Here is a 23,370-nt window from a genome sequence, read left to right as displayed (position 1 = left end):
GTTATTACATTAATTATCCAAACTGACATTTTTGCAGTGTGTGAAAGGACAGGGTGGTATGTAAAATAGATGCACTAAGAACACCTACAGTATGACAACAAGTAGCAGGGTAATTGCTGAAAATGAAGTCTTTTCTGCTATCCCTTCTCTTCAACATCTGTTGTTCCATATGGAGTCATAAATATTTGCAAGAAAATAGTTGAAGAAATAATCTCAACATTAATAGGGAAAAGCTGAATCTGCGAAGAAATTTGAAGAATCTTTTTTTTTTCTTCTTGGCAAATTTCTCCTACCCATCCTCATCTGACACTTTAAAATCTGACTAGAGGAATACTTAGAATACAGTGATGCTTAAAAATCACCATGAAAAAAACCTTTGTGAGTGTTAATAGGAGAGTTAGCTGAGAAAAATTTTATAACCTCCTGATAACGACCATGAGGAGGACTCTGTTTATATTTTTTCATTTTCCCCCTTTCTTCCATGCCACAATAATCTTGCTACTAAAATTTTATCGAGTAGTTCACATTTTCTCATCCCTATTGTCAGTAGGAATAATCCTCCTTATCGTGGTGAGGAGTGACAAGGTACTATTACTGCCTGAACAAAGTAGTTACTTTAAATTGCCAAATGGAAAATGCAGATCAATAGTTTTTAAGATTCTCTCTAGATTAAGAAGCATTTTTAAAGCACAAAGCAGCTTTATATATTTTGGAATCCAGATTACCAAAATGTGCCTGAGGAGCAGCTTGTAAGAGAAAGCAGGGATAATAATAACACAAACAACAAATCCTAAATAATTCTGAATATAAAAAGTAGGATTGTGAAGGCTCTTTATATATGTATTAGGAGCCTTAGTGGGAGTGCTTAGAGTTCTCCTTAATGAACAGAATTTAACGAGGTGACATCAGTTGTTTTTTGTTTTGCTTAATCTGTTCATACTGAACTTGAGACTGAAGTTACATGCAGTGAAACTTTAGTTCTGATGTTGAGAGAGGGAATTGCTGCACTTTTTAGTTTCATTTTTTATTATTATTGCAAACCAAGTATCTCATCTAACTCAGGTCTTTGGTTTTAAGGCTTGAATTAATATAGTATTTTCAGATGTTTTTACTGCCACTGCCATGTGAACATCAGAGTATATTGTAAATATGCTGAAGTTATAAATAGGTACAATTTTCTGTGTTATTAATGAGAGTACACTGATGAAAATGTCAAAGCTGTATAATTATGCACCTCCTGATAAAGAGTGCACAGATAAAGGCGATTCATAAACTGTAATTTCAGCCTTGAGATTTTCATTTCTCTGCATTTTGCCACCTCCTTGTATTCAAACTCCAAGTGGCAGCTCCGTGACGTCCTTTGGGAGGACACACCCTTGTCATTCCTGTGATCAGGAATGGTGTCCAGAGGGATCAGGGCAGTGCTGTCCCCTGTGCTGGCACTGCTGGGGCTCCTCCAGTGCTGGGGGCAGCTCTGGGACCCTCATGACAAGAGGGAGATTGAGGGGATGGAGCGTGTCCAGGGAAGGGAATAGAGCTGGGAAGGGGCTGGAGCACCAGGAGAGGCTGAGGGAGCTGGGAAAGGGGCTCAGCCTGGAGAAAAGGAGGCTCAGGGGGACCTTGTGGCTGTGCATAATTCCCTGACAGGAGGGAACGGCCAGGGTTGTCAGGCTCTGTTCCCAGGGAACAGGGACAGGAGGAGAGGGAATGGCCTCAAGCTATGCCAGCAAAGAATCAGGTTAGATAGTGTAATAATTCCACCTTGGAAAGGGCTGTGCAACCCTGCCACAGCTGCCCAGGGCAGTGGTGGAGTCCCCATCCTTGATGAGATTCAAAAGCCACGTGCATGTGGCTCTTGGAGACATGGTCAGTGGTGGCCTTGGCAGTGCTGGAGGAGCAGCTGGACTCCATCATCTTTCCCAGCCTCAGCAATTCCATGGTTCTGTAGCCTGCATTTTCCTGCTGTGTCGAAGACAGTTTTATTAAACACTTGTTCAGGACAAAATCGAGTGATTTTGTCAGAGCACACAGGTGAGAACTTGCTTGGACACAGATAAGTGGAGCATAGTTGATGGTACTTTTTCTGCTTGTTTCTAGAAGCTTTTAAGGAAGCATGGAAATGTATAGGAAATGTGTATCTAATTGTTAGGTACTGTTCTCAAACTGTGAAGTTTTTTCCTGGCAAAGCTCAGTAGTGAGCAACGCTTTTATCAGTCATGGGAAAACAAAATGAAATCTGATTTAAAGGTACTGCACTGGATTAATCAGCTACTCCTCAATCGCATTCATTGACCCTGTTCATTCAAGGGCTGTAATTAAGAAAAACAGCTGCAACTTTAAATTTGGCACCTGAATCACAGGGTTAAAGCACTAAATTTCCGACTGGTGCCTGGTTTACAGGAGTCTTTTCTCCCTGATGGTCAGGAGTCTAGCTCCTGGCAGAGCAGCAACGAGTGAGGGAAGAAAAAGATAATCATAGGGTTATGGTGGATTTTGGAACTTATTAAGACATGGAAGACAGGTAATCCTGGAATTAGAAATACACAATGCTTGAAATAAACAATGCTTCAGATTACAGGTTTTCATACTTGTTTTGCTGTAAAAGGAAAAAAAACAACCTTGCTTCTAGATAAGTAATCCTGAAGTTGCCAAGATTTAAAATAAGAAGTCTCTTTCAGAAAACTGATTCTGCAGTCAAAAATTAGAATTTCAGCCCTAATTGTATTAAAATACCCATGTCTGGACACTACCTATCCCTGTTGTGAAATAGATGGTAGAGCTGGAAGTCAGAGGACCTCTTGCCATTGAAGATACATCAGTTTGGATGATTCTGTCAGGTCTTTGGGCAAATAATAGTGTTTCAATTATATATTTCACTTTCAGAGATGCATCACACAGACAACCCAGCTGATGTTGCAGATCTTCTGCTTTATTTTGTTAAAAGTCAAAGAGGTCCATTAGAGTATCCAGACTGTTGTGTAACTATGGGCCAAATGTAAGCCCCATCACTTAGGTATGAAACTCAAGGAATTATAATTGTAATAAACCACTTCAGTCCTTGGGTTTCTGAATTTTATGCCATAGGCAGGGATAAGGAGTGACCCAGCTACCATATTATGTCCAAAACCATCTTCTTATCCCTGCCTGATGGGTTTCTGGAGATCCAGTGTCTGGATTAGTAACTAACTGGTAACTATAAATCCTGCATAAATTGTTTCTCTCTCTTCTATATGCCGTGTATTTATTTAATGCCTGAGTTGTATTCTATGAGCTGTTGTAGGTGAGTAATGCTCATACAGCTCCAGGTAGATAAAGTTTTCAAGTGCATGAGGAGAAATAACTTGGTGGTCTAACCAGTATAAATTGTACCTTTAATATTTCTTCCTTGTTTTGAGAGGGATGTGACATGTCAAGTGGATCAGGGCTGTGACTGATGGGTTTAAAAACATGCCTTCTGAAAGAAAATAAACCAGCTGGCAAATAAAAGTGCCTGTTGGTTTGGGCCGTGCAGGGAGCAATTCACGTTCCCCACATTCCCAATGCTATGTTCAGTCTGGAGGTTGATGCTTCATTTGCCAATCCGTGTTCCTGCAATTTAGGCAGAAGACAGAAGATGAAATACTTAAGCATATTGAATTAAGAGCAAGAAGCCTCCTAGCAGATTTCTGTGTGCTTTCCCAGGATGATACTCCATTCACTGTTAGTGTTTACTGTGTATTTCTTTGCTCTGCAGTGTAATTCTTACTTTCATCTATTCATCTGGATGTCAGCTAGAAATTAAAATAAAAAGACTGCACTCTAAATGGATTCCTGAATGCTTTTATAAAGCATGGCAGGTTTAACAAACAGGCTCGATAAAAGTAGTTCCCACTTTACTTCAATAATCAGAAAGGTTGTTTGTGTCCTTGGTCAGACTGTAGCTGTCTTGGCTTTATTTCTTGCTTATTCTGTTGTATTGTATATGTGAGTGCAGCTTTTAGCATTTATATTTTTAGTGGTGTTTAAAATCAAAATCCTTAAATCAACATTATTTTTTTCCATTAAAGGAATGCATTTGATACAGTCCCCAAGAAATGCTTCCAGCACATGCCATTTTTAATTGCTTTACCAATTATGATTCCTTGAGTCTAGTTAATAAATTTCTGCCTAACTGTGCACTTATTCAGAGCATGGGCAAGATGTAGACACCATTCAGATGTGAAGAGCTATTACAAGATTGAAATAGATTTCTAATGCATTTATCATTCATCTTTGCAGAGTGTGATTTCAATCAGAAAAAAAAAATGATGAATGGTTTGACAGTTTCCACCCATATACGCTAAAACATAATATGCTGCTTCTAGTTTCAGCTATTACAGACTTTAACATGCAATGTGACCTTGGTCTGCAAAGCATGTTTGGTTAGCACAAAAACTTAATCATAAGAAGTCATAAGTAGAATCCTTCTTCTTTACTGCCCTTTTTCTGGGACTTGGAAATTTATTGCTTCTGGGACAGGTAGGATATGAACAATGGGCCAAATAGAGTCCAGGGTTATCTCATCTGTGTGAAAACTGCTGCTGAAAATCGATGTGACCTCTGCTACACTGTCATCCCAATTCCCACCCTCTGTGTCCTATTTGTCTTTTGGTAGAAGCTTAGATCTGTGTGCTGTCTCTATGTGTCTCTCTTGGGCCAGATTATCAAAATGAATCATTGCCTGCATACCTCTTATATTTCTATTTATTTTCCTGGTGTTGACTAGGTCTGATGAAATATGATTCTTTTTGCATTTGATCCTCACTGCAGCAAGCAGCACCTAATTTAGCTGTGTCTATCTCTTTAAAGAAGAGTAATACTATTTTGAAACTTCAATCTGCTGTACAGTAGCATTACAAACCACAGACCATGCAACCTGTCTTCACAGTCAATAGTAATTTTCCTTTCGGCCAATTTAATGTTATTACTTTCATCTCCAAATAGCAGGGATTTCTAGAGGTGTTAGAGCAGCTCCAGTTTTGTTATGCATACTTCATGTATTGCTTTCTTTTTCAAATGCCACTTCTGTTTAGTCTTTTGTGACTCCACGGCTTCGCTGTTATTTCTGTGCGGCATCATGTGCGACAGCTAATCAGGTTATTTTAAAAACCCTGCCACTGATATATTTAAATATGAGAAATGGTGTGTCTGAATCAGCACGAACTTTGTGGTCTGCATTTGTTACCCGAGTTGTGATTTTTAAAATGAATCACTTAAATTCCATCTAAGATGCTGTCTCTGAGGATGTGTAGAGGTTGCTGGCTTTTGTTATTAGCCCTGAAAAATCATTAGGAAGATATTCCACTTAATGAACTCACAGAGCAAAGACAAAATACTCCCAAACCAGAGATTTCAAAGAATACTTGTACACTGCTAATGCTCCTGGTTTGTTGTCAGGTGGATGCAAAAAGTGCAGCTCGATGGAGGCTCCTGAGTGTGTTACATCAGAAAATAGTGCTTCAGTGGAGACACCTTGGGTTAGTTAGTTGCCAGATTCTTTTTAGGTTGTTTATTCTTTAAAAACAGGAGTGGGAGAAGGAGACCTTCTTGAATGTGGTGTGGTCCAATTGTAAATTCAGGCTTTAATGTGACCAAGTCACTTGAGAGATGAAACTAGGGGGGCTGGATGTGCAGCTGTCCTGGGCGAGCACTGGCATCAGGGGCTCGTGGCCAAGGCAGGGATCACAGGCTTCATTAAAAGGCAGGTGCTGGGCAGACACTCACCATCATTTGTGCAAGTGCAGGATCATGTGATATATATATATCTAGACTGGAATATTGCACAGAAGTCTTTTTTTAGCATTTCAGAATGAAAGAATTGTACAGAGTTTGGCTTCAGAGACAGCTAGATTTTAATTGTGTAGTTTTCAGCAATTAAGATGAATATGTGGAGGAAGTACTCACAGGGATTTGAGAGAAGGAGCTACAGCTACTGTCCTAAAAGATCCTGTAATTATTCTATTAAAAAATGGGAATTCATTTGTGATAGTACTGATTCCTCACCAAATTGAAGGGATTCTTGAAAAAAACATTTCTAATGTTGTTTCTTTCTGGATACACATTTCTGCTGTCGGTGCACAGCTTGATCTATACCCTCATCATGTATTTGAAAGAAGGAGTGAAGGGGAAGCTGCCAGGCCCCAGTTTGCTCTCTGTAGGAGAGACTCCAGTTCCGTGCAGTGCTGGCAGAGGGAATGGATGACTCAGTGGAGATTATTTACTGCTGACCACGGGAAGGGGAACGGTAAAGGAGTAAAGAGATGTGATACATTCCTTGATTAGAATTTTGCCAAGGTTATAGCAACAAAAAACTCACATCACAGAATGGCAAATATGATAGAATGAAGACAGGTCATTCAGGTTTAATGAACTGCGTAATACTGTTATAATTCTGTGGTATAATTCTGTAGAATTGGAGATAAAATAGTCTGTACTCCATTACAGCTGTGTTATAGTCCCAGTGTATTGATTATTGTTGTGTACTATTTTGCCAACTTGCCTTGGCAACAGTCCCAGCTGCCCAAAGACTGAAACAATGTTGATTTTACTAACACACTTGTATTTTGACTTCCAATAAACAAAATGCTAGTTTCTAGTAATTACAGTCACCTATATTTCCAGTGCTTTCTGATGTTGCTTTTGAACCTATCTTTGCAGAAGAGGTCCAAATTGCCATTCCGATAATGAAACCAACCTTAGATAAAGTCCAACTGGCTGGACAGGCCTTGCCTCCTGGATTTCCGGCGCCATTTCTTTTTGCTGATGGTCTTTCATCAGTAGAAACACTATTAACCAACATTCAGGTAAATTCTTCTCTACAGGGCCAGGTTATGTCCTGGTAGATAACATGTGTTTCTTTTTGCACTCTTAAAAAAATTTGAGCAACTATTTTGTATTTGCAGTTTCTCATCTCTTTTATTTAATGTCTTGCTTAGGTTTCCTCTCTCCCTGGCATTACAGTCATGGAAGGGACTTTCATATCTTGTATATTTGACTTAATAATTGGCAATAATGGTCAAATTGAAATTCACCATTCACATTATTCCTGCAGTGCTTCTCTCTGCAGTTATTGAGATGAGCAGAGATATAGCACTGTGTGTGTAACCCAATTAGCCAAAGCTGTACTGAATGATTCCATGACACCAAATTCCTCATATGTAGCTCCAACATTATCTACTTTCAATGCCCAGTTGTGCTCCAGATCTGTAGATTCCTTCTTCTAATCTTTCTGTTTTCCTAGAGGGTATAAAAGAAGCAAATTAATGAGTTTAGTCACTGCTGAAAGGAAATGGTGTTTTCAGATCTTGCATTTGTGTGTGTTTTAGGGGCTACTGAAAGTGGCTGTGGACAATGCAAGAGTCCAGGAAAAGCAGATACAGCAGGAAAAGAAAGAGTTAAAGATGGAGCTTTGTAGAGAGCGAGAACTACGAGAGAGCTTGGAAAGGCAGCTCACAGCTGAGCTGCAAAGCAGAGGTGAGTGAGTGAAAAATGGAGTTCAGGTATTTATGAAATATATAACCCTTTGGCATTTCCAACTGGAGCTGTTGAGGGCTCGGAGTTAACTGACACTCATGCTCCAGTGTAATGCAGCAGTGGACCTGCACTGGTAATGAAAGATTTAAATTTCATAAAACAAAAGCAAAGCACACGTTTCTGTAAGCAGAAAGAGCAGCAGCTGAAGGATCATTACCTGTAGGGCAACTGGCCCTAGAGAGTTTTGGCAGGTTCTGAGGAGGGAAGCTGGGGCAGTTCAATGGCTTTCAGGTGCTTTACCATCGCTCTGCCCAGGTATTCCCAGTCTGATTTCTTCATTTGACAGCTTTAATTTCTTTTTGTTTCTGCTGTTACCCTCCAAGCATTGAGTATCATCAATCTTGCTGTGAGAAAGATATGGGTTTAATTTGGGTATTTAGGGGATTTTTGTCATTACTTCCCTAGCCCACATTTCTGCAGCTTCAGTGCTGCTCTATTTGTCTTATAGAGAACTTCAGCACAAGCACAACAAAATAGAGCTGTGAGAAACTGTCAGCCTAAGTACAAGATCTGAAACAAATAATCCTAGTTTTGTGGGGTTTCTCGCATCAGGAGATTGAGGTACAGTAGCACACCCCAGATGGGGTCTTCTGAGACAAAACCATGACTGGTTAGAAGCTTTTGATAATAATAAGCAATTAAATTGGTAAATCTGAATTTCTCGCTGTGCTGTTGCAAAGTAGGCAGTATTAGTATTCTTTTTAAAATTCAGATCTGCATCTGAGGGAAAGGAACAGCACTTCATGTGCCAAAAGCTACTTCTAGATTACATCCATGAAATCAGAAAGATAAAACTAGATAAGACCAAAAGTGTAGGTGTCAAGTCCTATCTCCCTGTGCTTTTTGAATGGAAATTGGATGTGTGGAACTGTCTGCAGTGCCAGGTCTCACTTGAAGGCACCAAAGAGCACCTCTCAGTCAAGTTGCGAAGGGTCAGTAAATCCTGCTGAAGCTGTTAAATTGCAATGGGTGTCCAGAAATGCTGCATCACCCATGTGTGATGGGACTCTTATTTCTGTAAAACAAAACTTAGCTCCCTAGGAGAGTACAGTGTGCCCCTCCTGAATCCCAGTTAACTCACCAAAAACTTCAAGTCATTCACAGACTTTGATGGCGCTTGACTTGAGAGAGAATTTCATCAATAATCAGCATCCTCAGAATTGTTTGTCTTTGAGGTCACCACCACATGCTCAGATTTATTGTCATAGGGGGCTTGAGCTAGAACTGCACCTTTGAATATTGAAGATAAACTAATTTTTTACTGTCTCCGTCATCTATTAATTGTGCCTTGACAACCATTCTTGCACTGTATTTACATTTCAGCCACAATTCAAAAACGCTTGAAGAAAGAGAAGAAGGCAAAGAGAAAACTGCAGGAAGCTTTGGAATTCGAATCCAAGAGAAGAGAACAAGTGGAACAGGCTCTTAAACAGGCCACATCAGGTGACAGTCTCAGGATGTTAAATGGTAATGTCTTAGTTGGCCTTTCACAGTCAGCTTAAAGTGATGTTTGATTGAGTGAGAAAAAAAACCCAAGATGATGCACAGAGCAAATTTCAGAATAAATCCCCACAATTCTTTCCTGAAATAATAAAAAATCTATTTCAGGCCATGTGCTCTGGGTCGTGAATTAAAAAAATAATTAAGTCTGCAACTAGAGAAGCAGACAGAGCAGTTTACACAGAGATGACAAGAAATGCTGAATATATTACAGAGAAATCTGTTACAGTGCCAGCTAAGACAATGTGAAATTTGGTTCCTATAAGGTTCTCTGAACTCTTCTCTCCCAGCAGATTCATTTTTAGAACTGCTGAGCTTCATTTTAAAAGCTGTTTGGCTGAGGCTTTTGCTCAGCCTCACAAGCTCACCTATTAAGTGTGTTGAATATGTATCAGCTTTCAGAGCTGACTGGGTTTTGAACACTTCCCAAATATTCTTGTGAAACAAAAGCAAATCAGTTAATCTCCTAAACAGTGATTAAGTTCTGGCTGCCGGGAGGATTTGCCTTTGTGCTTAAGATGGGTCTGGCCAAACTTTAGAGCTTTGGTTTGATTGTTTAAGACTGAACCTGCCTGTGATTTAATTCATTTCAGGTTCTGCAGCTAAGGTTTAGTCTGTATATCCTTACCTGGAGTCTCTGCAGAGGCTCGGGAATTAGAGTGACATTCAGTCTCTGCTGCACTCAGGTGCCCTGTGGTGTGTTAATTTGTGCCGCCTGCTTTGGGCTCTGCTAGAGACTGCAGAGTGCAAAAACTGCCTGACTGCTGAGCAAAAATAATGAATTTGGCTTGTCTGGAGTTCTCAGCTGTGAGAGCTGCCCACACTGTTCTCTAAAGCCAGGGCAAGGCTGTGTGTGCCCTGCCACTGCAATGCTCTGCAGGAGATGTGAGCTCTGATTTATCTGGGCACCCAAGGGATGTAAACTCTGAGTACAAGAGCAGCATCATTCAGAGGCATCCTCTCATCTGCTGCTTTATAGCCCTGCACATCCCTGAAAGCAGGGACTGGCTGGTGTCTCTGGAGCATTTGCAGTGGCTGGGAGGGATCCAGGTGTGAATTTACAGCCACAGTCACACTGGGGTGGGGACAGTGACCAGAGGAGAGTGGGTGGCCAGAGCCAGCAAAAAACCTTCTCCACCACATCCACTGGATCAGGCAAATCCCCAGACTGGATCCCATGGACAGAGCCAGAACCTTGAGAGAATTTTCAGAAAAAAACCTAACATCCTGATGTGCTGCAAGGTCACTCCCCTGGGTGCTGCCACTGCAGGGAAGCACCTGCTGCTCACACACCAGCCAGGAGCACCCAGCAGTTCTGGAAGCCACAAATCCAGGGATACCAACGTTCCAGCAGTGTGATTAACACACCTTTACATCTGCTAGTGTGGGCCTGACTGCAGCAGTTTGATTTGCAGGCACACTCAGGTAGTCATATATATGTTAGTGCCTGCAAGAAGCTGATATTTACATGCTAATCTGATTGCACATGCAAATCAGGTAGCTCATTAGCATCTTAATCCACAATTTAATTGCAGGTACAATTTTATGACAACAAAATGTGAAGGGCTATTCTGAGTATTTTTAATTTAACTCTGACAGTCTGTCTCATTTAACAGATGCTGTTATTAGTTACAGATGACTTTGTCATTTTTGGTATATACAAACTGTACTCTGAAGGGTTTGAGAAGAAAGAACCTTTTCAGATTGATAGGTCAGTGCCCTGTACTTCCCTTCAGAACAGGAATCTGAGTAAGTGAAACCCTGCAGAATAGCAGTCACTTGTAATTTGATGAGAAAAAAAAGTGCGTGTGAAAATACTGCTTTTTAAAATCATATATACATTTATAGAGCTGTATATGCACACAACATATATTTCATTTACACATTTATTGCTGAGCTATTGCTCTTCCGTAAGGACTGTATTTTTCAGGGTTGTCCTGCTTTCATTCAGAGCTCAGTTACTACAGGGTCACCAGCAAAGCATCACCTCTGACAGATCCTGACACTCCAGCTGAAGGGATCTGTGGAAGTAACAATGCAGTTATTCTCTGTTAAGAAAGTCCAGAACAGCCTTTTACACAGAGAAGCTCCCAAATTGTGTACATAGCTCCCTTTCAGGTGTGGGTTTTTCCTTCCTGTAATTTCTAAAGGCTGTATGATAAGGGAAGCAGATGTTTCTCCAGGATTTGAGGTGCCATGGATTCAAATCACATCCCCTTCATGCTAATCCTTGCTGGCACAAGGTGGATCGTGGCATCTGTTCCTGTAACACCCTGGGGTGTTGGAGCCCCCGCCTCCACCCCAAGGACTATGCAGACAGAGGGATCACCAACATGAAATTAAACAGATCCAATGTGAGTGTCATGAGACTCCTTCTCAACTTGGAAAAAATTTAAAAAAAGAAAAAAAAAAGCACAGTCTTCTTTGGAAAGCTCTTGCCAGAGATCTGGAAATATTTCACATAATATGACAGCTGTAATTTTTGTTTGGGTGGTAACACATGCTCACACATCCCGAGCTGAGGTTGGAAATGCAATTTGCACGGTTCTTATCTGTAACATGCACTCAAACAAACTGATACACACACCCCAAAAAATGTTGCCTGGCACTGGCTATATGCTTCAGCTCCATAATCTGGAGGTATTTGTCTCTATACAAGAATTAATGTAGTTTAATATTATCACAGTTTAATTTCAACTTTTATTTTTCATGTGTCAGATGCCCTCACTCTCCAAGAGGATTTTGCAGACATATTATTACCACGTGTTGGTTATTATCTGATTGTCAGACAAATGTGAAGCACATTAAAAATAATTCACTGTGAGACCAGTAATGTTTGCACATTTTGGAAATAATTTACTGCTGAAAATTCTATGAGGACCAAATGTTTTATGCAAGACCATGTTAACTTGGAGAGCACCCTAGTTTGCTATAAATATTTTTCTAAAGATGCTTGAGAGAGGGGCAAAGGGGAACACATTAATCTTCAGTCTCCCATCTTTCAGATGCTGGAATCCCAGATATGGAGATAGAACACAACGGAACCCAACATGATGGTGCAGCGATGCAAGGTGCAGTATGTACCACAGCTCCTCACCTGTGTGCTTGGCATTAAAAATGAAGTGAAATGCTGAACAGTGTTTATGGCTGTTTTCCTGCTTTAGGATAAATGTAAAGTACAGAACTTCAGTTTGTTTTCCTGTTTGATACAGAAAACCTTTGTGAGAACAGTACTTTACAAGATCAGAAATTAACTTTAAGTAGAGGTGATATTTATCTGAGGTGATTTATAGGTGATACTTATTTTAAAATTGATATTTAATCTACCAAGGTGTATGCCCTTAGTTCAAAAGGGGTTTTAATAGGATTTATCATTTGAAATATTTTACCTCTGCTCTTCACCTACCTATCAAGACCACAGATGTTTTCCAAAAATGTATGAACTGTAAGTGAAAAAGAAGAGCCATGTTCACATTATGGGCAGCTATCTGGTGCTACTTTTCCTCCACTGTGTGTAAGTGCAGCACCTCCAGGTATGGTCTGAGTGCTTCCCGAAGAGCAGGATCTGAGTTCTGGCTGCAGGTCTGGGATGTGAGGAATTGCAAAATCCTCCTTTGGGGGAGCTGAGACACAGGGATGTTCCCAAGGGATATTACCATTCCTCTTGGAAGCCTCTCTGAACCACACAAGAAAATAGAGAGTCACCTGTGACAAAATCTGGTCTGAGCAATTTGAAAATTGAAATTCTCTGATGCAAGTCCAGCTTGTAGAGTTTTTCTCCCTTCAGTCCTGTGCCATGTTCATTCCAGACCATTCAGTGCTGGCTGCTCTGGGAGCCTGGAGACAGCTGCCTCTTCTTTAGAACTGCTGCTTCTTAGAGCAATCCCACCCTTTCTTCTGCATCATGTAATGGTAATGTGCAAAAATGCTCTGTGCTGAGGTACCTAAAGGCAGTTTGTGCAGACAGGGGAAGGGCTGCAGTGCACTCAGAGACACAAAACTCATTTGAGCACATTTCTTTTCAGCTGGGGAAGGTTTGACTTGCATACCTCTGGTATGCATCTGTCGTCCATCTGTCATCCTTACAGGAAAGCTTTCAAATATTTTTACTGCTGTCTCTTCTTGTGATTTTAGATTCATATGCTCTTTATTACAGAGAAGGAGAATCACAGCTTAATTGTAATGCAGATATATACATCTGACATATGTGTGTGTATATATATGTGCACATATGATGAGAGCTGTGCTCTAAATATTGCAATTGGAAAATTGCTGCTGCCAGAAATAGTCAAAATATTGGATGAGCACTTGCAACACATGTGTTTAAATTTGATGAGCAAAATGTTCCTTACATTTCTGATCTGTTCATGCTACCTGCTGAGAGGAGAGCTCTGCTCTTCCAAACAACACTGAAAGTCAAAGGTGCATTTGGGCAGACTCTGATAAAGAAGAGAAAGGTAATTTCAGTTTTCAGTTGATGAAAAACCATGATACTTGGCTCAAATGTGTATTTACATCAGAAATGGTTACAAATACTGTTAGGAGAGTGATGCACAGCCACTTGCAATGACCATTTACTTGCCTGAAGGAATCAAGAGAGATTTCTTATGTTACCTGTAGTTTATTAATACACAGGAAAGCCTTGTGATTTTTACCATTTATATTTCAGGTTGGATTTTTTTGGTGGTTTGTTTTGGATTTTTTTGTTGTTGTTGTTTTTCTCTTTTAATCTGATCCCAACTACATCATCCCTTCAGTTATGAGAGGCTTTGGCTCAGGAAGTTTTTGTTAAGTGTGGCCAAAGGGAGAGCTGTATTTCCCTGTGTTCAGTGTCCCTGAGCTCAGTGAGATCAGGACATGGCCTGAGCAGCAGGAGCTGCAGCCGTGTCCCTGTCCCTCCATGGCAAAGCCATTCCCTTCCCTTTTCTGCCCTGCTGGCTCTGACCCCTCTGGTGTGATAATCCTGCTCATCTGGAGACGTGAGGAGCTGAGCCGCTTGGTCACTAAACACTCAGTTGATAAAAAGCCTTCTGGAAAGCTCTCTGTGGAGCTTGTTTAGATATCAAAGTGGTTTTGTCTCTTGTTTTTATTTATGCTGATACTGTAGTAACTTTTTATTCCCTTTCCGTTTGATAACCATTAGTGTCCCTGACAGCTCCTATTGCTGTTGCAGCTCTGACAATTCAAGCACACTCCCTCACTGCCCCTCTCATTTGCTGCCTTTGTTTTTTTGGGTCCTGGGAGGAGAAAGGGGCAAAACACATCTCCCTAATACAAAGCTGTTTCCAGGCTTCCAAAATCTCTTTCAGTTGCTCAGGAAAAAAGCTTTAGCATCAATACAGAGCTTTCTTTTCCTGTTGTCAATAGCTCTGCTGGACAGAAATCTATCATCCACACAGTGCTTTTCCTTTGAAATTCAATTAGTTCCACTGCCAGTATCTCCTTAAGATGGTTTAAAGGAAAATTACAGAACTACTGCACAGCCACCTTTCACAGTGATTAAGTCATATCATATTTTATGCTCATTTCTTAAAATGATTTTATTAACACAAGCTGTTCATGTACTGTGTTTCTGATCTGCATTATAAATCATTTCCATTTAGTTGACTCATTTTCCCTCTGCTTTGTATATTAATTGAACAAAAATTTCCTGCAGATGAGACTTGAAACTTTTTTGAACTTTACAGTCTAATGCTTCCATCCTCCCTATCCCAGATGTAGTTCAGAGCTGGAGCTGGGAGGTTTTTAGCTGGCAGAGGACATCAGTGATGGTTGCAGTGGAGCAGAGCAGGTGATGAGCACTCAGACACCCTCCAGCTCCTCCTTCAGCTGCTCACTCCTGGGCCAGCACCACGGTGCATCAACCATTTTATCAGCCAATCTCCCTTCCACATAAAATAAACATACTGGGTGTCATTAAGTGCACCTTCAGATCAATGATTTTTGCAAATGACATTCAAGTACCATTCGAGTAGTGCATTTTTGCTGATAAAAGCAAATTAAATTAGCACAACTACAAGTGTGCTGATAAAAACTAAAACCGAACAGCAGTACCATTAGCTAACAAAGTAATATTTTCTCTTTACTGCTTTCTGCCATTTAGTTATTATCCTATTGGAAATCTAATTATAATCCTTTTACTCCCTAGTCAAACTTCACAGTTTTTGCAAGCTTAGCACTGACAAGTGATTTCATTACATTTGATTGCCCGCGCCCAGATTGACTTAACTTCACTCCGAGACCTAAAAGCCCTCTCAGTTTCTCAGATTCCCTGTTTGCACATTACAGCAACAGCTCCTTTAATTAATTAGCATGAACAGCAGTAACATGAACTGCTGAACAGAAAATAACATCATTTTATGATCACAGGGAGACTTCTCCTTTTGCATGTTTATACCTTAGTTAACTTTTGTATTACAATATTTCATTGTTAGGGGATATTGGAACAATCAGCGAAGCAATGTTAGCTTAAAATCTTAAAAACTAGATGTTGCAGTAATACTTGATAACAACAATTTATAAAAAAAATAAAATACTCTCAATTTCAGGAAGGAGGCAGCAGCACAGGCAGGTAGGCTTTCCTGAGGTGAAAATGTACTTCACTGTGCCTGCAACAGGAGGGTGACCCAGAGCTGCTGCTGCTGGTGTTTTTGTTTGTGACATAACCTGGCAGAGATCTGGCACAAAAACTCTTGGGTTGCCGTGAATGGTATTTTTTTTTTACATGATTGTCAAAGATGAAGGACTGGTGTAGCTTGGAATGTATTTTGGGGTTTATGTAGAAGACTGGACTTTAGTTTGCGTTCTGCTCTAACCAGTGAGTTTTCAAATCCAGGCTGCTTTATCTGAGTCTTAGGCCTGGTGTTCTTCCTTCTGCCCAAGCTGTGTTCTCTCTCTAGTGGGTGTCCTGCTCTGGAGGCTGTGAATTATTAAACCCCTGGTAGCTACCTTGTGCTGTGTCATTGCAGAGTTCCTAGAAAAGTTCTTTTAAAGCTCCTGTGCAGTTCCCAGACTGTCACTCCATACCCACACTGCCCACGTGCAGCTGAGAACTACCCCATTAGGGGCTCGCCAGGAACAGGGCCTTACAGACACTGACTAGATATCCTGGGTTTAGTACAAGTATTTTTTAGCTCTGTTAACATGGACGAGGAAATATTTGACAGGGTCGACTTAGCAGCCTTACACACAAAATAAATGGGGGAGAAACTCCAGCCTAGCAGCTCTGTGAGTGAGCAGCCCTACAGGGTTGGGCACCACGCTCCTGAGGGAAGAAGTTTTGCTACCAATCCCAAGGGATCCCCTGGGCTCAGCCTAGAGCCAACCCTGCCCTAGATTCCAGAGGGGGCACCTCTGCAGGGGTGGAGAGAGGCCATAGGAAGGTGTGAGAGATGAAAACAAACCAACCTTTGTTGGTATTGGTGCTCACAGAACCAGCTTTTATTGACCGTGTTCTTGCTGGGTCTAGAGGGAGCCATGCCCTGCTCTTTCACTGCTCAGTTTCAAGGATATTTGCAGATAAAAGAGAAGTTTTGCTGGACAACTAATCAGCAGGCAAAGAAGTAATTTTTTCTTGTCATTCAGCTAAATGATCAGCCCAGATCCATCTTCTTTTCATGATCATGAAGGGATCCTTTGCTGAGTTTTGGTAATTGCTGGGGTCTGAACCCACAAGCAGGGGCCTGGATTCATTCCCCCTCCAGGCAGGCAGCACCCCTGTCTGCCAAGGGCTGTAGGGAAAGAGGGTTTTTCAGAGGGATGTGATCCTTTGTAGAAGCAAGCTGGTTTGGGCTGATTTTTTAATTTGTACAAAGTAAGACACTGGTTCAAACTAATTAGCCCCAGCTTTGCAAGTTAATTTATTGTTACAGCATTGCATTTCCCATGTGTTGCTTCCTCCAAAGCTGAGCTTGGCTCTGATCTAACTGAGGTGCTGTTTACTCAGCTTAGGATGCGTGGAGAGCTCATCTCCTGTGCAGTTGGACACCTGTGAGACTCCTGGATCCTGCTCCCTGGAGCACGAGATGTGCAGAGGCTCCCAGAGGGCATAGCCTGCCCTCTCTCTGGCCACAGAGCCAGCTCTCAGCTCCACCTCGCCTTATTCCAGCTGCTCTCCCAGCCACTCCTCCAGCTCAGCTGGCAGAGCAGGATTTTCAGTTTATTATTTCATCCGTGCTACCCATGTTCTCTGCACCCTGTAGTGCTGGGTTATACCTTAGAAATTACACAGATAATTTTCACTTACTGATATAACATATTTATCCGTTTTCTCACTATTACATAGCAGATCCCACATTTCCTTCCTCCAGTGAATTTTTTCACCATTCTCACTGTCCCACAGAGTCCTGGCAATCCCAAGGTGTAGGTGCAGCCAGGGTGTTTCTCCTCTCGCTGGACTGGGTTTGCACAGCAGCACTGCTGGCGTACATTGGGAGGGTACACATGAAAGTTTTGTTTTAAAATAGTTTAGGAAAACAAAGCTGAATTCCCGATTTAAACCAGAAACCTTACAAACCAAGAACTCAGAAAATTCAGAGATGTGGAATAGGATGGGGGAAAAAAACGTGAATAAATGTGGAGGTGATGATTATTGCCTTTGGATTTGTCCTTTATGCACCCGTTAAAACCTTAAAAGAAAAAGACAAATGATGATATTGGGGCAAAAGCAAGAGCTGCAACCTACCCTGGACTAACAACTCAGGGAAGAGAATGCCATCCTGAGGGAAAATTCCAGTTATTAACACAGACTCTGGCTCACCAGAAAACTCAGGGATCTTTACTTGTCTTATACATTGTGAAGGGAAAAAACCCCTCCTTTCTGAATGTCTTGCTTATTAAGGCAGTCATGCATTGCTCTGTAGGCTGTAAAGCAGTGTAACATGCACAGGGGGCTCATGAACATATTTAGTGTTAGGGAATATCATTTATACCATTTTTATATTGTCAGTATTACCCCTAGAGAATGAGATTAGGCTTTAAACTACTGTAAATCTACACTTTTGCTCACCTTTGTATAATTTCGTTTTTTAATAGAATGAAGCCCACATAAGTGAATATTTGATTAAGGGATAAACCCGATAAAAGAATACATTTATTGCACACAGATTTATTCAAATCTTTGCTATATAATACAGTAAAGTGCTATAAAATGGTCTGTAGCTTGCAGTCAGCTGCACTGAGGAGATGGTGAATATTCTCCAGAAAAAATTAATTTGACAACATCCCATTGTCTTTCCTGTGTAAGTGAGGGCACAGCTGCTCCCAGCACATTAATTCCTCAGAGGTGGTTGCTGTGTGACGTGGTTAATGCCATGAAATTCAGTTTATTGCACAGCAGCAAAAAAGTATTTTAATTTCTGGAGAATAATTGAGGGTATTATAAAAAAGGAAATATTTAAGTATGCACTTTCTGTTCACTGATCAATGATGTCTCCTGGGTGGCTGCACTGGGCTTGAGCTGTGGCATTTACTTTTCTCTCTTACAGGTATTCCAGGTACCTCCACTGAACTTTCCTTGAGAAATAAAGGGGATTGGAAGGAAATATGGGAAACTATTCCAAAGTTTAGTAAGCCCGAAGTACCCTTAATGTCCTCATCTTACCTTAATTTTAAAAATAATACTTAGGATTTAATAAGAACATAAAGAACAGTCTACACCAGGAAGAAGCCATATGCAGCTTACTAATGATCATGAGAAAAAGGAAAAAAAACCCCAATCCACAAACAAACCCCACAGTGCTCAATCCTTGCACTTCTGCTGACTGCCCCCCCCGGCTTTAGTAATTCCCCACTAGGTTTAAGACAAGAATTTTCATCAGCCAATGGCCTGAAACTAATTTTAGTCCTTTCTTTGGAGGCTCCCAAATGGCCCTCTGGAGTTGTTATGTCCCTGGCGCTTGTGATCTTTATTTGTGCTTACATCCAAAATACGTATTAAATCATCTCAGTTTGGAGAGTCTGAGCCTCCTTAAAACCACGAAACATTCAGTTACTAATTAGCTGTTTCCTGTTCCTAATGAAATGAACATGTCGGATTTGGATTAAAATTCAGCTACTGCTCTCCTCTGTTTATGGTTCCAGATGTTTTTGTTTTATCTAGGAGGTTACTTTGACAGCTACTGCTAAATGATAAATCACTCATATTATAGCTGAAATGCATTTTGAAATTGAAATGTGGCAAACTTGGAGATTGCTCCAAGGATCAGTGTCAGTTTGCAGGTCAATACTTGTTCATTCCTTAGGAGCGCTCAGTATTGGCATATGTAAAACAGTAATGGGAGAGATGTCAACATTATACAAAATGCTGCTCCATATTATCATTTTGCTATCATCTTCCTGATCAGTTCTTGCAGATTTAGCTGGGTGGATTCATGATTCATTGTATAATGAACCAGGAATATGGATTCCTGTTGGCTTCAGTTTCTGTGGGCATTTCAATATTTATTTTTTCTCTGAGCTTAAGGTTGCTTAGTGTGAAAAATCACAGTTGATAGGTACTATAACTAGGAATATTTTTATGAAGTGCTTTTCTGCTTCGTTCTCTAAATAAAGAAATAGGACTTTAAGAGAAATGTGGTGGTTTCTGAATGAAAGAACAGTTTTCCAAGAACAGATCCTGATTTACATTTTTTGAAAGCAATGCAGTTTTAACACCCTGTTCCCTGGCAGGTTTTGTGCAGTGACAAGGGTGTGGGATAAAGCTGGTGCCTTGTCCCTGGGTCTGTCCCAGGGAGGCAGCTATCCAACACAGGCTACCTTTGGGAGAAGTGTTTGATTTAAAAGAAATGCCTTAAGGGAAGAAAATCCAAATCAGAGTGTTTGCAGCCTGTCCTGAGCCATTTTTGGCAAACATCAGGGAAAGTGGTGGTGGCTCTTTGTCCTTTCTTGAGGGCTTGCCCAGGTGTTGTCACTCAGTGCCTCCTTATCCTACACAAAACATGCCCACATGATGGACAGGTTCATTTATGTCGCTTGTAGATCTCCTTGTTTAGCTTGAGGGAAAAAAAGATCCACAACCAAGTGAAGAAACCATCTAAGTGTCAAATTAATTATAAAATGTTCAACACGATTGACTTTATTCTTCTTTTTTTGTTTCCCTGCAGAAAACAGAACTTACATCAAACCGACCATTATGTACTGAAGGAACCACCTATTGCTGAAAAATGTATAATGACCACTATTTGAAGACAATAACTGTATTGCTGAGAAATGATCTGTCCAACCTTTGATGCCTTCAGTACTGTGTGAGGAATAGGATTTGTAGCATGAAACTTGAAGGACAATTTCAAGCAGTTTACTGTTGCTGCATTGAAAACTGCCGTATTAAGAAATACTGAGACTTTTTACAAGCTTATCATACCAAACCAAGCCTGTCACAACAGATCATTTCTAGGCCCTGGGGATATAAAAGAATTTTAGTATTTTTAAGCACATACATGAATTATTTTCCCTTTCCACCCTTTCCCCCAAAATGTCTTTTTTTCTTTCCTTAGGAGGTGGCTATTACTGAATAGCAATGGCACAATGATTTTAAGCCACAGTGCTCCTCACTGTCTGTACATCATACAAGTTCAGTTTATCACTGAAACTGTTCAACATGGAGCTGTTTTGATTGTGTTTATAAATTAAGCTTTGTTTACTGAAGCAGATACTCGATATATATTAATGTTTTAAAAAGAAATGTGTGTACATTTTTTAAAAGAACGATGTAAAAACTGTCCTTTCATTAGATGACCAATTCAAAAGTGTGAGCTAAACCCTAATAGCTGATGTAATATGAGGATTATAATTGATGCTTTTTTTTTTTGATGCTCAGTTCAGCTTGGCTTTTGATCTTTCAAGATGGAAAAATGAATATGCAGTAGAGTGTTAGATAATGGAAACTTTTAAGTCTGCTTTCTCTGTTGTACCATATTAAGTTAAAGTACACATTCTTTGTTAAAAATGTTCTTGCTAAAAATACAGTATTAAAAAGTTTTTTGTTTGACTTTGGAAATCTTCTAAGATTTTTTTTTGGACTGTGAATTCCCATAGTAACTGTACTAATGCAAACCGGTATTTTACACTACTAGAAATACTTGAAGAAATTAATGAATAAAGAGGGTGGGTTGGTGTTAAACATTCTCCTAATTATTGTATGTTCCAGATTCTGAACTTTGCAACTGAAAGCTTCCCTTCTCAAAAACATGGCACTGAAGGCTGATTTGAATCAGGTGGAATTAAGTGATCACCTGTTCCCTCTTTATTTTAATTCCTGGGTCAAAGGCACAGTGCGTATTTTCTTACAAACTCCTGTTTAGGTACACATGTTTACACACGTGTGCCCTGAATAGAAATCACTGTCACTTAAGAACAAAAAAGACCTTTAAATAGATCTACGGGGAATATACTCCCTATGATTACATTTACTTCTGGCTACAGAATTTGCAATTCCTTTCATTTTTAGCACTGCATTTTTTTCTCATTAGCAGACTTTGTAAACAGACTCTGCAGAATAGATTCACCTGATTTTTTTTGTTCCTAAAAGTAACCAGTGTCAGTTCAAGAAAACATGTTGCCCTCTGTTCTACAGGTGAGCAAGTGACATAAAAGAATATTCTTCCAATTTACAAATTGGATTTGTTCCGTGTTATTTTTATAGCAGCAGTTCTAAGAACTGAATTAATCATGCTGTCATTGATAAAGCCATCAGAAGTTGAATGATACAAAGAAATGTGAGCATTAGAAATTGTGAGTCCTCCTGATTCTTAAGAAATGCTCATGTGTGAAACATTGCAACACCAGAACTTAAATTGTACCTTTAGGTATTATATTAATTTTAGTTTCAGTTCCAGTGGGATTTTCTGAAGTGAGGACTGTACTTTATTTCTAAATCTTATAGAAATTAAAACTTATAAAAAAATAATTGAAAGAGCCCTTGGAGTGCTGCAGCATGTCTGGCTGACTCAGTGCTGGCAGTGCTCCTGTGAAATGCAGATTTTGAAGAGAGGTCTTTAATCAGCTATCCAGTAGTGTGTAGTTTAGAAAGACTTAGTGTAACTAAATAGCTCAGTTCTTAAAATGCCAACATTTTTGCACTTTTCTTTCATCTCCATAAAGGCTTTTTGAGCTTTTTTCCCCTCAGTGGTTGATGTACACATTCCTTAAGGCATCCCTGAGCCTGGGTTGATGAGCACACATTGATTCCTGATTTGCCCATCCCAGATTGGTTTTCAGTGTCAAAAATACTGACAAATGATGTTTAGGAGGCTGATAAACTTGAGAGACTGACTCGGTTTTCAGTCCTCAGCAGTTGGCTCCTGGTAAGTATTGACAAAGCAGGAGGTTGAGGGTTTGGGTGTCAGCTCATCGTGAGCACACCCTGTGTGGGAGAAAGGTGTTAAAGCCACCCTGGGGTGGAGGAGCCTTCACCACTGCACTCCTCCTCCCGGGAACAGCCCCAGTGGCACCCAGAGAGGGTCAGCACCTCTTGGGGTTGGGATTTTAGGGTGCTTTTTTTCTGGGTACCCCTCCTGCTGCAGTGGGGGCTGTGGGCAGCTCAGCTGGCCATGCTTGAGGTGCAGTTCTGGCTCCCTGAGAGCCTGTCCAGGTGTGTGGATGCCCTGTGGAGTGGCCAAGGAGCCATCCATGATCTTGGGAGGCAAGGGAGTGGGTGCTGGATTGCAGCCCTGTTCTGGGTCCTGTGGAATGCAGACCACAGTAAACCCAGAGCATCAATAGTGCCCAATCTCCATTTGAAGCCTGGATCTGTAGCAACCCAAAGTGAGAGCACTCCTGTGGAAATGCACGGCTGTGCATTTAAACCTGAATGCTGCTTGAAGTAATTGCTGCCTACGAGGAAGTGGCCTGTAAATATATTTATTTACGGACTATTTTTGGTAATGTGACAAAACGTGGGTTAACCTGAATTATTACAAATTTCCTTTATGACCTCAGCTGATCTCCACAATCCCTCCTGTGCCTGTGCACTGAGTCCTAAATACACATGGGACAATTCCCAGCCTGGGCTTGGATATGGAACCTTTGGCAACAGCACTGCTGGAGGCACTTCCCACCTTCCCCCTGCTGCTTTCTGCCGTGGTCCTGCAGCATCCACTGGCCCTGCTGGGGTGGGGACAGAGAGAGGAAGGAATTTACAGAGGGGTTTTTCTAAGCCAGGCCATGTGCTGTCATCATTTCTAATACACACTGCAAATGTTCAAGCACTTGTAAAATCACTATTAATGAACAATCTGTCTTTAGTTCCGTCTGCAAATAAGGGCATCTTTGATGATTTGAAGCTGAGATGGAAGGGCAGTAAAAAAAGAACTTCTATAATAA

At 40.7% G+C, this 23,370-nt stretch overlaps 1 protein-coding gene across 2 annotated transcripts in view; it reads left to right on the top strand.

The window, feature by feature from the left end:
- The window catches only part of DACH2 (dachshund family transcription factor 2), a 247,377-nt gene extending 226,340 nt beyond the window's left edge, over positions 1-21,037 (top strand). Inside the window, exons 8-12 of one of the 2 annotated variants that reach the window (XM_063422816.1) lie at positions 6,676-6,821; positions 7,344-7,491; positions 8,875-8,994; positions 12,057-12,122; positions 20,154-21,037. In XM_063422816.1, the coding sequence (XP_063278886.1) occupies positions 6,676-6,821; positions 7,344-7,491; positions 8,875-8,994; positions 12,057-12,122; positions 20,154-20,191 (518 nt within the window). In that variant the 3' untranslated portion in view covers positions 20,192-21,037. Of the gene's footprint in view, positions 1-6,675; positions 6,822-7,343; positions 7,492-8,874; positions 9,019-12,056; positions 12,123-20,153 lie in introns of both variants that reach the window. The other variant, XM_063422814.1, reaches the window with a different exon arrangement.
- Positions 21,038-23,370: the final 2,333 nt, after the last annotated feature.

Source organism: Prinia subflava, chromosome Z (assembly GCF_021018805.1).
Source record: "Prinia subflava isolate CZ2003 ecotype Zambia chromosome Z, Cam_Psub_1.2, whole genome shotgun sequence".
NCBI lineage: Eukaryota > Metazoa > Chordata > Aves > Passeriformes > Cisticolidae > Prinia > Prinia subflava.
The sequence above is the reverse complement of the archived record's forward strand: the minus strand, read 5'-3'. Positions and strand labels throughout refer to the sequence as shown.